General features: G+C 43.2%; 1 protein-coding gene across 1 annotated transcript in view; it reads left to right on the top strand.

The window, feature by feature from the left end:
• The window catches only part of POLR1B (RNA polymerase I subunit B), a 47,722-nt gene that overhangs the window by 17,943 nt on the left and 15,131 nt on the right, over window positions 1–14,648 (top strand). The window contains exons 8-12 of the mRNA XM_040351078.1: window positions 2,973–3,144; window positions 3,663–3,944; window positions 5,706–5,839; window positions 8,835–9,005; window positions 12,130–12,286. Coding sequence (XP_040207012.1) covers window positions 2,973–3,144; window positions 3,663–3,944; window positions 5,706–5,839; window positions 8,835–9,005; window positions 12,130–12,286 — 916 coding nt within the window. The remainder of the gene's footprint in view (window positions 1–2,972; window positions 3,145–3,662; window positions 3,945–5,705; window positions 5,840–8,834; window positions 9,006–12,129; window positions 12,287–14,648) is intronic.

Here is a 14,648-nt window from a genome sequence, read left to right as displayed (position 1 = left end):
GCTATCAAATCTATCCGCTGGAATCCATCCCAACGGATGGATCCGCTGGTCTGTACAGACTCACCGGATCCATCCGTCCGAAGGGATCCCCCGCATGCGTCGTAATGATTCGACGCATGCGTGGAATTCCTTATATGACAGCGTCGCGCACGTCGCCGCGTCATAATCGCGGCGACGGCGCGACACGTCATCGCCAGAGGATTTCGGCGCGGATTTCGATTCGATGGTGAGTACACTCCGTCGCATGGAAATCCGCGCAAATCCTCGAGAGGATTTATCCGCGGATACGGTCCGCTGGACCGTATCCGCAGATAAATCCTCTCGTGTGTATGGGGCCTAAGTCTTCACAAGGTTGTCACACACTGTTGCTGGTATGTTGGCCCATTCCTCCATGCAGATCTCCTCTAGAGCAGTGTTGTTTTGGGGCTGTCGCTGGGCAACACAGACTTTCAACTCCCTCTAAAGGTTTTCTATTGGGTCGAGATCTGGAGACTGGCTAGGCCATTCCAGGACCTTGAAATGCTTCTTACGAAGCCACTCCTTCGTTGCCCGGGGTGTGTGTTTTGGATCATTGTCATGCTGAAAGACCCAGCCACGTTTCATCTTCAATGCCCTTGCTGACTTTGGACCGAGTACAAGTACCAATACCTTATATATATATATATATATATAAGGTATTGGTACTTGTACTCGGTCCAAAGTCAGCAAGGGCATTGAAGATGAAACGTGGCTGGGTCTTTCAGCATGACAATGATCCAAAACACACACCCCGGGCAACGAAGGAGTGGCTTCGTAAGAAGCATTTCAAGGTCCTGGAATGGCCTAGCCAGTCTCCAGATCTCGACCCAATAGAAAACCTTTAGAGGGAGTTGAAAGTCTGTGTTGCCCAGCGACAGCCCCAAAACAACACTGCTCTAGAGGAGATCTGCATGGAGGAATGGGCCAACATACCAGCAACAGTGTGTGACAACCTTGTGAAGACTTAGGCCCCATACATATATATATATATATATATATATATATATATTTTTTTTTTTTTTTCAGCCCTGTTGGGGGGGCTTTGGTGAGATATCAGGGGTCTTAACAGACCTCCTGACATCTCCCCTCTAAGACAGAGAAAGGGACTAGGAACACATGTTCCCCTGTCCCTTTCTCAGCAGCATCAGCTACGCAGCGTCTTCTCTTCATTCATAAACTGAAACATTTGTAAACACAGGTTACAATGTTTCAGTTATGTGAATGGACAGACTCCGTGATCACTGACTCTGTCTATTCGGAGCAGTAAGGAGCCGGATTTACCGGCTCCTAACCCGCTCTTCATCCTGACAATTCCAGGGGGTGGAGGAGCACGGAGGGGGAGAGAAACACGGCGACATACATGGAGGGAGGGAGAGAGACTGCAGCAAAACGGAGGGGGACGACACGGGACAGTCAGCGGTGATTGTGTGTGGAAGAGTTACAAGCACAGATCACTGCTGATTTTAAAGCAGCTGAAAGCCGCGCGGGGGGAGGGGTGTAGAGAGAAGCGGAGAAATTAATTTTAAATCTATACAGCGGTGATCGGTGCTTGTAACGTCCCCACGCACTGATCAATGCCAACAGTACAAGTAGCGGGTCAAGCATCGGGAGCATTTGCCTGAGTACAAGTACTTGGGCAAATGCTTGGTATCAGTCCCAATACCGATTACTAGTATCGGGACAACCCTAGTTTACACTCAAAATCTCACAATACATGGCCCCATTCATTCTTTCATGTACACGGATCAGTCGTCCTGTTCCCTTTGCAGAGAAACGGCCCCAAAGCATTTTGTCTCTCATAGTTGAGGTATACCTATGATTAGAGGTCGGCCGATATTTGGCCGTTTTGGACTAGCGGTGGCCGCGGCTCCGGAGCTAGGCCGAAGCCGCAGCCTTTTCTGATGCTGTGGCGGATTGCCGCCGCGGTCACAGCATCAAGAAAGGCCGCGGCTTCGGCCTAGCTCCGGAGCCGCGGCCATCTTGGTACACCCAGCGCGGCGGCCCTCCTCTCTGTTTACACCCACAGAGGAGGAGAGGCCCGCGCTCATGGGACAGACACCGCTCTCTGGTGTCTGTACTACGGTGGGGGGGGGTCTGTACTGAGGAGGGGGGTGGGTGTCTATCCTGAAGGGAGAGGGGGTCTGTACTGAGGGTGGTGACACTATATACTGCCAGTGCCAAGAAGTGCCACTTGCCGTCCAGTGCCACCTTCTATCCAGTGCCACCTTCTATCCAGTGCCACCTTCTATCCAGTGCCAATACCAGTGCCACCTTCTATCCAGTGCCACCATCCAGTGCCAATACCAGTGCCACCATCCATCCAGTGCCACCTAAAGCCATCAGTGCCACCTGCCAATGCCAACCAGTGCCATCTGCCAGTGCTAACTATTGCCATCCAGTGCCAATTAGTGCCACCTGCCAGTCAGTGCCACTTGCCAGTGTCACCTGTTAGTGCCATCTGCCAGTGCCAACCAATGCCATCTGCCAGTGTCAATTAGTGCCACCTGCCAATCAGTGCCATCTGCTAGTACCATCTTTCAGTGCAACCTGCCAGTGCCAATAAGTGCCACCTGCCAATCAGTGCCTTTTGCTGGTGCCATCTTCCAGTACCAATTAGTGGCATCCAGTGCCACGAGCCAGTGCCACCAAAAAAAAAATAATCTGTCTAAAATATCGGCATCATATATCGGCCGCCCCGATTTCTAAATATTGTCATCGGCCAGAGAAAAACCCATATCGGTCGACCTCTACCTATGATGAAAGTTCACGGCCAACGTCCTTCGGACAAAAGTCTTAAGCTTTGTCCGATGGCAATCCGATCGTGTGTACCAGGCTTTAGGCTTGTAACACCTTTTTGTGATAATCTTGGAATGTATTTAGGCGATTTTAAACTGAATGTTCAGTTGGGTTTTACTTAAAGCTGGTGTAATGCGATTTTATTTATCTAAATGTAGGAAAAAATGGAAGGTTGGCTTGTTAATGCCAAACTCAACTTGGACAAGAGAGCTCAGAAACCCAATCTAGTGCTAAACACAGAGTCCATCATGAAAATATTCGGTAGAACAACTGATCTCACACGAAACTGCGAATATTTGCTGGCTACTGGAAATCTTCGTTCTAAAACTGGTAAGCTGAGGCAAAGCCTGTAGAAAGAAGGCTGGTTGAAAACTACAGTGCTGTGATGGGTTTATTTAACGTTGTTTACTTTATTTCCATGGGGGGGCAAATTTCCAAAAAGTGTTTCTACATGCTATTGCATGTATCATGATGGCACTAAAGAAACCTGCCAGAATAATAGTGTTGGACTTTTATGTAATACCTCTGGCTGTTTTTAAAATGTTGTCCAAGGGCTAAATAGGGGTACTTTCTCTAGGATTTTTACTAGGGAGATGTTAATCTGGGGGGGTTGCACATTGTGCAGACTGTTATCCATAGGAATTGTGTTATTCTGAAGTCTAGATACTTGGAATACAGGCCTTTATTTGTTTTCTTGTATCTTTTCCTGGACAAACAAGCCACATGGTTCTGTTTTTTTTTTTTTTTTTTGTTTGTTTTTTGCTAGATAAATTCTTTATAATTCGGTTAAATGAAAAATGATGAATTTGTCCATTTTCTATATGTTTATCTATTTCTTTCTTCCTAAGGTCTTGGTATGCTCCAGGCTTCTGGTCTGGCAGTAGTTGCAGACAAGTTGAACTTCATTCGATATCTCTCGCACTTCCGCTGTGTGCACAGAGGTGCTGCATTTGCGAAGATGAGAACCACAACTGTCCGTCGTCTTCTACCAGAATCTTGGGGTTTTCTATGTCCGGTACACACACCTGATGGCGAGCCCTGTGGACTAATGAATCACATGACTGTGACATGTGAAATTGTGACGCAGACCTCCATCAATACTCACGTGCAGGTTTTGCTATGCACATTAGGCGAGTATCTGATTTATTTTTAAATTTGCTATCCTGTGTTTTTTTTTTTTTTTTTTTTGTGGCGGTATCTGCTTTTATTTTATGATTGCATACAAAGCTTTCTCTGAATAGCTGAGCAACATGTAGCCCTACTCTATTTTGTAAGGGAAGGGAAGCACCCTGCTGTCGTAACCCAGTTGGATATACTGTATGTTGTTGAGGCTACATTTTAACCACTTCAGCCCCAAAAGGATTTACCCCCTTAATAGCCAGGCCATTTTTTGTGATTGCACGGTCGTGTGACGCTGTAACCAAACAAAAGTGACGTCCCCCCCCCCCCACACAAATAGAGCTTTCTTTTGGTGCCATTTGATCACCAGTGCGGTTTAATTTTTTTACGCTATAAACAAAAAAAGAGCAACAATTTTGAAAAAAAAAAGTTTTACTTTTTGCTATAAAAACCTTTCCAAAAAAATAAATGTATTCATCAATTTAGGCCAATTTGTATTCTGCTACATATTTTTGGTAAAAAAAAAAAATCAAACGTGCATATATTGATTGGTTGGTGCAAAAGTTACTGCATCTACAAAATGGATAGATTTATGTCTTTTTTATTTCTTTTTTTAGTGGGGTTGCGGCGGACTGATCAGACACCTAATGGACATTTTTGACTTTTTTTTTTTTTTTTGGAAACCAGTGACACTATTGCAGTAATCAGTGTTAAAAATATTCACTGTTTTAATACTAATGACACTGTGTTCTAACAGTATTGGGGAAGGGCTCAGTGGGACAAGACACAGATCCGTCTTCCTGCATAGCAGAAAGACCGGATCTGTGTGATCTCCCCTGTCAGAATGGAGAGCTTCCTTGTTTAGCTGTCTAAACAAGGAAGCTCTCCATTCGGACAGGGGAGATCACACGGATCCTGTCTTTCTGCTATGCAGGATGACGGATCTGTGTGTTGTCCCAGTGAGCCCTTCCCCCAATACAGTTAGAACAGTGTCATTAGTATTAAAACGGTGAAGATTCCCCATTCTGCCAGTGCGGGGAATGATCGTGGGTGGCTGGCGAACATAGAGTCCACCTCACCTGCTGGCCAATGGGAGCGCGTGTGCCCACAAATCACCGTATATGAGCCCGACTTGCACCTACGGTGATTTGTGCAGCCGAGCCAACCTGCCACAGTATAACTGCGGCGGCTGGTTGGCAAGAGGTTAAAGAGTGCACACAGCCACCTCAACTTTTATTGAAGTAAATTGTTTGGGCCAGCTTGGTCCAAGTAAACTGTTTAAAGTAGAACTGTAGGCAAAACTTTTATTATTATTTATTTTCCCTTCTGAATAGAGCAAGGGAAGGTTATAAACGGTTAAAAAAAAAAAAGGTTATAAAATTTATTATTCAACATTTGTGTCCCATTGCAGAGATTTCCCTTCACTTCCTATCACATAGCCAAACAGAAAGTGAGAGGAAATCCCTGCAAATTAGGGGAATTCTTTGGGGACCACCCCGGTCACCAGAACCAGTGTCCCTGTTGGAAGATTTCCCCGGTATTACACTTCTGGGGACAACCCCAAATTTTAGGATTTTCTTTTTACTTTCAATGATCATGGTAAACGGGGCAAATAGAGATGGTGTATCTCCTTAACGGGGGCACAGACCCCAATAAAAACTGACAAACCACCTAATCCCTCTGCTCTGCAAAATAAAAATTAAAAAAAGTTTTTTGTGTTTAATTATACTTTACATGAAACGTGGAGATCAGCTTTAATCTTTCTTCTTTAGGTGTCACTCCAGTGGATGGAATTGCAGGAAAGTCTTTAGCAGATTGCTATCAGGTTATGCTGGATGGTGCCATGGTGGGCTGGATAGATAAAGACTTGGCTCCAAATCTTGTCAATACTCTAAGAACCTTTAAGGTATTTTTACCCTCTTGTCCTTTGCACTCGGTGTGCCTGTTTTTTGACCTGCGAATTTTAGAATGGTGTGGGTTGTTTTTTTTTTTTGTTTTTTTTTTTATTATTATTTTCTTATGGGCGGTGTTATTTAGGTAGTATTTTATATTCCGACTGTACTGCCAAAATTCTTGGTAATGCCCCTTTATAACTGGGCGAATAGTGTTCCGAACGGCAGGGGTTCAGCTCGCAGATCCCCCTTCTGATCGGAGCAGAGTGGACTGATGGCTTATTAGGGTCTGCTCAGTTTCTGCAGAGCGGACAAGGACCGAGCCTGCTCTACTCTGTGGGCAGCTGCAAATAAACCGACTGCTGTCCATTTACACCTGACTACCTTTGATCTGCTCTGCCTAAATGGAAGAGGATGGAGTACCCTTCTATATTTCTTTTTTATAACAACTTTATTGCTAGGGATGAACAACATTCATTGTAATACCATGGGCTGCGACATTTCATTATTTTTTTTATTTTTTTTTATGGACAGCTCTGGGGTATGTTAGACCCCCAAATCTCTCTCCTGGCCTGCAGAGCATCTGATTAAACAAAGATTTGGTTTGATCAGAGGCTGCACAAACTGGAAACTGCTTGTACGTAAACCAAAATAGTAAGTGGCAAAATCCTCGTTGCTTAGTTTCTGACGTCACACAGTGGTAAGAACAGTGTTGGTTGCCCTCACTGTGTGCAGGAAAGATGATGCCAACTGTAGCCTGCTCCTTGAGGCTGGGTTCATACTTGTGCAAATTGAATACCGGTACATCCATTTCGCATGACAGAGTGTGACCGGCTCTCAATGGCTATCCAGGGTGGCTGTGGAGCGCACAGCAGAAGCGTTCTATGCATCTGTCTCTGTTTCCGGACCAAATTCATGGCGAAAATTCTGCCCTGATTCGCCCCTGAAATGGAGAACAGGCACGCACCGGACCCACTGCTGCAAGCCGCTCTGTACATGGTGTGAACCCAACCTGAGGGTGTAATGCTGACTGTGTCCAAGAACCCTCCAGTACTGCTAATGGGAAATGCTCATATGCTTACATTTTTTTTAAAAAGATGTTAAAAAAATAAAAATAATTCTATGTATTTTTTTTTAAAGATTAAAAATAATCAACAGGGTTTCTCTTAAAAGAGAAGTTCACTTTTAGGAAAAAAAATAATAAATGCACATTTTTTTTTTTTTTAAAACCTGTAAAGCTTTGCACCAGCGATCAGCAGATGGCTGGTGCCATGCAGATCTGCCAGTGTATCTGCTTTCCCGTACGGGTAAACAGATACAATCTGACATGAAGCATGAATGAACCACCGCAGCGCTGTAGTAGTTCATTGAAATCTACAAGCCGACAGCTGCAAAACCTTGTTGTTTTTCATACACCGAGCTCTGTCAATCCGTGACGTGGCCAGGCATCACAATTTTTTTTAATTGCTAGCGATGTGACCGCTAGCGGGGAGGGAGAAGAACCCTGCTAGCTGTCACATCAGAGAGGTGCGGGGGCTGGTCCATTCATAGTATGTTGCATGTTATACCCTGAATATGGGTGTAACGTTCTGAAAGATGAACTTATCCTTTAAGGGAAGCTCTTCATGCCTTTTTTATAGTCCTAAACTTCAAGTTTGTGTTTGTTTTTTTGTACAGGTTAAAGCTGATCTCCAAGTTTCCTGTCACTTTAAATTGTTTTGTGTGAACCAAGCTGGTCCAAACAAACTATTTCCTTTACTAAAAGCTGCACTTGCTCTTTGCACTGAATGCTTCAGCTACATACAGTACACAGCGCCGGATTCCTGCTGTGAGACGGCTTTGCATCTCAAACCTGGGAAAAAATAAGAGCCAGTCTGTGCAGCGCTCAGCCATTCATGAGCAGCTTTGTATTCTGTGAATCCTCAGCCAATCAGCGAAATCATTGTATTTGTTCACCGAATACAAAGCTGCCCATGAATAGCTTAGACCAACAATTTTTTTCCAATTGTGAATGAGGAATTCTCTGTCCCTCTGCTGAAACCCAGGGCTGTGTACTGTATGTAGCTTAAGCTACATACAATTCATACAGTGCTTGGAGCCAATGCAGCATTTGGTGAAGGGAATGGTTAGTTTGGACCACCTTGGTCCAAACAAACTCCTTAAAGGGACAGGAAACACGGAGATCATCTTTAAAGAGACACTAAAGGTTCCCTTTAAAAAAAATAAAATAAATAACAAACATTTTACACTTGCCTCCACTGTGCAACTCGCTTTGCACATGGTGGCCCCGAGCCTGGTCTTCTAGGGTCCCTCGACAGCTCTCGGCTCCTCCCCGCAAGAACTAACCCCCTTTACGGGAGCTCTCTCCCATGGGGGTTAGTTCTTGTGGGCATGCTCCCATGAATCAGCTGGCGGCTATAGCTGCTGACTATGACTAGGCCGCGCCTCCGGCACGCCGCGTCATTGGATGTGATTGACAACGGTGCGAGCCAATGGCTGCGCTGCTATCAATCCAACCAACGGCCAGACTGAGTGGAGAAGTGGACGTCGGGGGCGAGCGCAGCAGGTTAACGTGCTCAGGTAAGTAAAACGGGGGGGGGGGGGGGGGGGACTGGGGGTAGGCCGTCATTGCCATAGGATGCATTAAGGTGAAAAAAACAAACCTTTTACAACCCCTTTAACATAAGGCAAACCACTACTGATCTTTCCTTCTGAAAATCGTATTTATACTGATGCCCGGAGTCGCAGACCTGGAACAAGTTCAAATGTAAAATTCTGACTGCAGGCTTGTTCTGTCATAAATAAACATGGAAGCCAGACAGCTCACACATGTACAACGAGTGGGATGCATTGGCAGGCCACAAATGTTTCTCTTGACAGATGTACCTAAGAAAGATATGAAGAGTTACCGTAATTACCCAAGAGGCAAATAACCTTTTTTTTTATATACTTGTTTAATGAAAGATGTCTCATTGTTTATCATAGCTTTGCTTCATTGTGTTTCAATAGGTAACGCAGGAAAAAAAGATTCCACCCTGGACAGAAATAGTGTTGGTTCCAATGACTGGGAAGGCCAGTCTGTATCCTGGACTTTTTATCTTCACCACTCCTTGTAGAATGGTTCGTCCCGTCAGGAATCTAGCTGTTGGGAAAGAAGAGCTTATAGGAACATTAGAGCAGGTATGCTGGTTTTAGTCCCTCCAAGGTTTCAGGCACTGCAATTTCCCTGGATATAGCAAAGCAAACGTGTTCACACATGTGATGGAAAACGCTACTACAAGCGTACTTTGCAATAGTTATATTTTTCATGTATTATGCATTTTATGTGATGTGTAACCCAGGGGTTGACAAATTTGCTTGGAATCTAGGAGCCAGCTAAAAAAGTTAGGAGCCAGAAAACGCACCCCGTCCCGACGAGCTTGCGCGCAGAAGCGAACACATACGTGAGCAGCGCCCGCATATGTAAACGGTGTTCAAACCACACATGTGAGGTATCGCCGCGATTGGTAGAGCAAGAGCAATAATTCTAGCACTAGTCCTCCTCTAACTCAAAACATGCAGCCTGTAGATTTTTTTAAACGTCGCCTATGAAGATTTTAAAGGGTAAAAGTTTGTCGGCATTCCACGAGCGGACGCAATTTTGAAGCGTGACATGTTGGGTATGAATTTACTCGGCGTAACATTATCTTTCATAATATTAAAAAAAATGGGGATAACTTTACTGTTGTCTTACTTTTTAATTTAAAAAAGTGTAATTTTTTTCCCCAAAAAAGTGCGCTTGTAAGACCGCTGCGCAAATACGGCATGACAAAGTATTGCAACGATCGCCATTTTATTCTCTAGGGTGTTAGGATAAAAAATATATATATTGTTTGGGGGTTCTAGTTAGAGGGAATAAGATGGCAGTGAAAAATGACATTAGAATTGCTGTTTAACTTGTAATGCTTAAAGCGGAAGTAAACCCGTCCATAAAACAGTTACCTTTCCAGCATGTGCCGGAAATGTAACACTCCCATTGGTTATGCTCTCAAGCAAACTGTCAAACCATCCAATGGCTGGTGTCATAACTGATCACATGTGCAGCATCATGGCAGTTGTAGATTAAACAGAGACCAAGATGGCAGCTTCCTTGGCTGAAAATGATAGGAGGGTTTACTTCCACTTTAACTTGTAATACCAACGACCACCACCAGATGGCGCCAGCTCACACATCTGGTGGTAATAACTTGTAATACCAACGGCTCCCCACCAGATGGCGCCAGCTCACACATCTGGTGGCAATAACTTGTAATACCAACGGCTCACCACCATATGGCGCCAGCTTTCCAAGCCAAGTCGCCAGGACACCATTTCTAGTCGCCATGGCGACCTGGCGCCCGGGATTTGTCGAGCCCTGGTGTAACCTTTGCAGGGATTTGTTACAGTACTCCTCATGACCGTGCATTCATTTTCTTTTCTTGCTATTTAAGTGCTGACTTTGTTTAAACATCGCCGAGGCTCAGTTATACTTCATGGGCCAAGTCTCAGCATCTGTGCTAAAGCTTTTATATTGGATATGTATATGATTGCATATCTAAGCACTGTATTCTTTAACTAACAAGCCAGTTATAAAGTCTATTGCACTCTCCCCACCAGTCCCTCTGCTGCCACAAACTGACATGCCAATGTAAACATCTATTGCGCTCTCACACAGCTCATCCCACTGCTCTTGCCTATTGCTCTACTACCTACCAGAACAAACGCAGCACTGATCAGATTGATCACTTGGAGAGGGAGAACATATTTCTATAGCAGTCACGATGGTATTGCATACAAGAGTCATTAAGAGACTGCGTACAGAATAAGTATGGCTAGTGTTCTGCTTTAAGACCCATCCTGCTAAACTGCATTTTACATGAATTCTTTGTGAATGCTGAAATAACAAATGTTACTTGCCTTCTCTTTACCTTTTTAGGTTAGAAGTTCTTATTTTAAAAAAAAATACAGTAAATCAGGGAAATACTGCATTGTGGCCACTAGATGGCGCAGATGATCATAGTAAGTATTTTATTTCCTATGATCATTGGCTCTATTAAGTGCTATAATGTTCCATTTTCCTGAGAAGTTAACGCAGTAATTCCTTGATTCACACTACTTTTTATGAATGAAGAACATCTGACCTGGAAATAAAAATAGCCTCATAAAATTCACTTTTGCCTTCGGGAGAGAAAATTTATTTACATGGGGCTTTTGAAAGATTGTTTGTTTATTACATTTTTTTGTCTTTATGTAGAAATGCATAAACTGCTCTATTTGTTTTTTGGTGTTAATTCAATTAAAGCAGTGTTTAACCAAAAATATAATGCAGCTTAAAGTGGAGTTCAACCCAAAAATGGAACTTCTGCTTTAAGTACTGGTGACCCCCCTGACAATTTTGGCACGTCTTTTTTATTTTTTTGGTGGGGGAGCGGGTACCCAGTTTTTACAGGCACCCAGCTTCCTCCTCTCCTGGCGCTGGAAGGAAGTTTGCCCCCCCCCCCACACATCGCAGGTCCCAGAAGACTGCCTGGCCATTCACAGCGCGCCGCATGGAATGCGCAGTGCACACCAACAGTTAGAATGCCAGTACCTCGGAGGGGGAGAGGAGCGAGGCTTCGTGCGCCCGCATCATTGGACCGTGGGACAGGTGAGTGTCTGATTATTAAAAGTTGGCAGGTACTTTTTCATAGCTGCTGACTTTTAAATGGGTGGAACTCCCACTTTAAGAATCTTAAAGCGGAGGTCCGCCTAAAACGAAACAAAAAAAAATAATTAAAAGCCAGCCAAGCTACAAATACTGCAGCTGCTGACTTTCAATATATGGACACTTTCCTGTCCTGGGCGCTCGCAATGTCGGTAGCCGATCTGTCAGTCTGCTGCCGCCGCCATCCTCGGTAAGGGAATCGGGAAGTGAAGCATTGGGGGGGGGGGCACCTTTTTGAACAGGAAAATTGTCAGTTTGGGGAGAGGGTAGTGTTGGATGGATTAGCAAATTTAAATACACTAACAAATTGAAGCCAAACTCCAGCTTACACTTTTGGGATAAATATTTTACATAACATAAAGCTGGCCATTGTAAGCAACCCTGTCAGTAGTAAATGTTTTTTCTAACTGCTACATCTGCAGTAGAGCTTGTTCTGTTGAACTATAACACTTACTGACCAGATCAGAGTTGCTGATTGGTAATCTGCAAATTAATAAATGTTTGCTTTGGAGTCCCATAAAACTGCTTTAATCTCAACTTGACATGTGTGGTAATTAAATTTTATTTTTTTATTTTTTTCAGGTCTTTTTGAATATAGCGATATATGAAAGCGAAATTGTCCCTGGTGTCACCACTCATCAGGAGCTCTTTCCACACAGTCTGATGAGTGTGGTAGCTAACTTCATTCCCTTCTCTGACCACAACCAGAGCCCCAGGAACATGTACCAGTGCCAGATGGGTAGGGTTATTTTTGCCTGTATGTAGATTAGATAATAAAATTGTACGTCGTCTGCAACCCTATAAGCACAAAGTGTGTTTGATATGCAGTTTCACTTCTCTTTTCCAAATACATTTAGTACAATCATTGATTCATTTAAAGCGGAGTTCCAACCACAATTAGCATTTTTTAAATGTATGTCCTTTCATCATGCGTTTTTATAATATAAATCCGGTCACTTACTATTTTACAATCCGCCACTGCTCCGCATAGTTATTCAAAAAAGATAGTTTATAAAACTATGTCTACACCGTTGTCATTTTGCTTGTGGGCATTGTGAAGCCTACAGGCACTTACTTCCTGGAAGTCTTGGATGGGGAGTGATAATTGGACAGCGCACTGCATCCTGGGAAATGATGACACACATTTCCCAGGAGCATTAGAGGAAGATCTCAGAATCCTAGGTGCTTTCAAAGGCACATTTTGTGGGACCGCATAGCAACAGGCATTTCCAGATGAGTACAAAAAATATATATATATATATATATATATATATATATTTTTTTTTTTTTACTTTTTTAGGTCTAATGAGCACAATAATGAAAAAAAAAAAATTGGGGATGGAAACTCCACTTTAACCACTTAAGCCCCGGACCAATACGCTGTCTAAAGACCCAAGGTGTTTTTACAATTTGGCAATGCGCTGCTTTAACTGGTAATTGCACGGTCATGCAATGTTGTACCGAAACGAAACTTGCGTCCTTTTCTTCCCACAAATAGAGCTTTATTTTGATGGTATTTGATCGCCTCTGCGATTTTTATTTTTTGCGATATAAACGCAAAAAGACCGTAAATTTTGAAAAAAAATGATTTTTCTTATAACAAAAAGTAAAAAATATCGAATAAACTAAATTTTAGTCAAACATTTAGGCCAAAATGTATTCAGCCACATGTCTTTAGTAAAAAAAATCGCAATAAGCGTATATTTATTGGTTTTCGCAAAAGTTATAGCGTCTACAAACTAGGGTACATTTTCTGGAATTTACACAGCTTTTATTTTATGACTGCCTATCTCATTTCTTGAGGTGCTAAAATGGCAGGGCAGTACAAAACCCCCCCAAATGACCCCATTTTGGAAAGTAGACACCCCAAGGAAACTGCTGAGAGGCATGTTGAGTCCATTGAATATTTAATTTTTTTGTCCCAAGTGATTGAATAATGACGGAAAAAAAAAAAAAAAAAAAATGTTTACAAAAAGTTGTCACTAAATGATATATTTCTCACACATGCCATGGTTATATGTGGAATTGCACCCCAAAATACATTCTGCTGCTTCTCCTGAGTACGGGGATACCACGTGTGGGACTTTTTGGGAGCCTAGCCGCATACGGGGCCCCAAAACCCAAGCACCGCCTTCAGCATTTCTAAGGGCACAAATTTTTGATTTCACTCCTCACTACCTATCAAGGTTTCGAAGGCCATAAAATGCCAAAATAGCAAAAAAAAAAACCAAATGACCCCATTTTGGAAAGTAGACACCCTAAGCTATTTGCTGAGAGGCATGTCGAGTTCATGGAATATTTTATATTTTGACACAAGTTGCGGGAATATGACAAACTGATTTTTTTTTGCACAAAGTTGTCACTAAATGATATATTGCTCACACATGCCATAGTTATATGTGGAATTGCACCCCAAAATACATTCTGCTGCTTCTCCCGAGTACGGGGATACCACATATGTGGGACTTTTTTGAGCCTAGCCGCATACGGGGCCCCGAAAACAAAGCACCGCCTTCAAGATTTCTAAGGGCATACATTTTTGATTTCACTCCTCACTACCTATCACTACCTATCACAGTTTTGAAGGCCATAAAATGCCAAGATGTCACACAACCCCCCCAAATGACCCCATTTTGGAAAGAAGACACCCCAAGCTATTTGCTGAGAGGCATGTTGAGTCCATGGAATATTTAATTTTATGGCCCCAAGTGATTGAATAATGACCAAAAAAAAAAATTTTACAAAACGTTGTCACTAAATGATATATTTCTCACATATGCCATGGGCATATGTGGAATTGCACCCCAAAATACATTCTGCTGCTTCTCCTGAGTACGGGGATACCACATGTGTGGGACTTTTTGGGAGCCTAGCCGCGTACGGGACCCCGAAAACCAATCACCGCCTTCAGGATTTCTAAGGGCATAAATTTTTGATTTCACTCCTCACTACCTATCACAGTTTCGAAGGCAATAAAATGCCAAAACAGCACAAAACCCCCCCAAATGACCCCATTTTGGAAAGTAGACACCCCAAGCTATTTGCTGAGAGGGATGTTGAGTCCATGGAATATTTAATTTTTTTGCCCCAAGTCACTGAAT

This window comes from Rana temporaria, chromosome 4, assembly GCF_905171775.1.
Source record: "Rana temporaria chromosome 4, aRanTem1.1, whole genome shotgun sequence".
Taxonomy (NCBI): Eukaryota; Metazoa; Chordata; class Amphibia; order Anura; family Ranidae; genus Rana; species Rana temporaria.
This window is presented reverse-complemented; position numbering and strand designations above follow the sequence as displayed.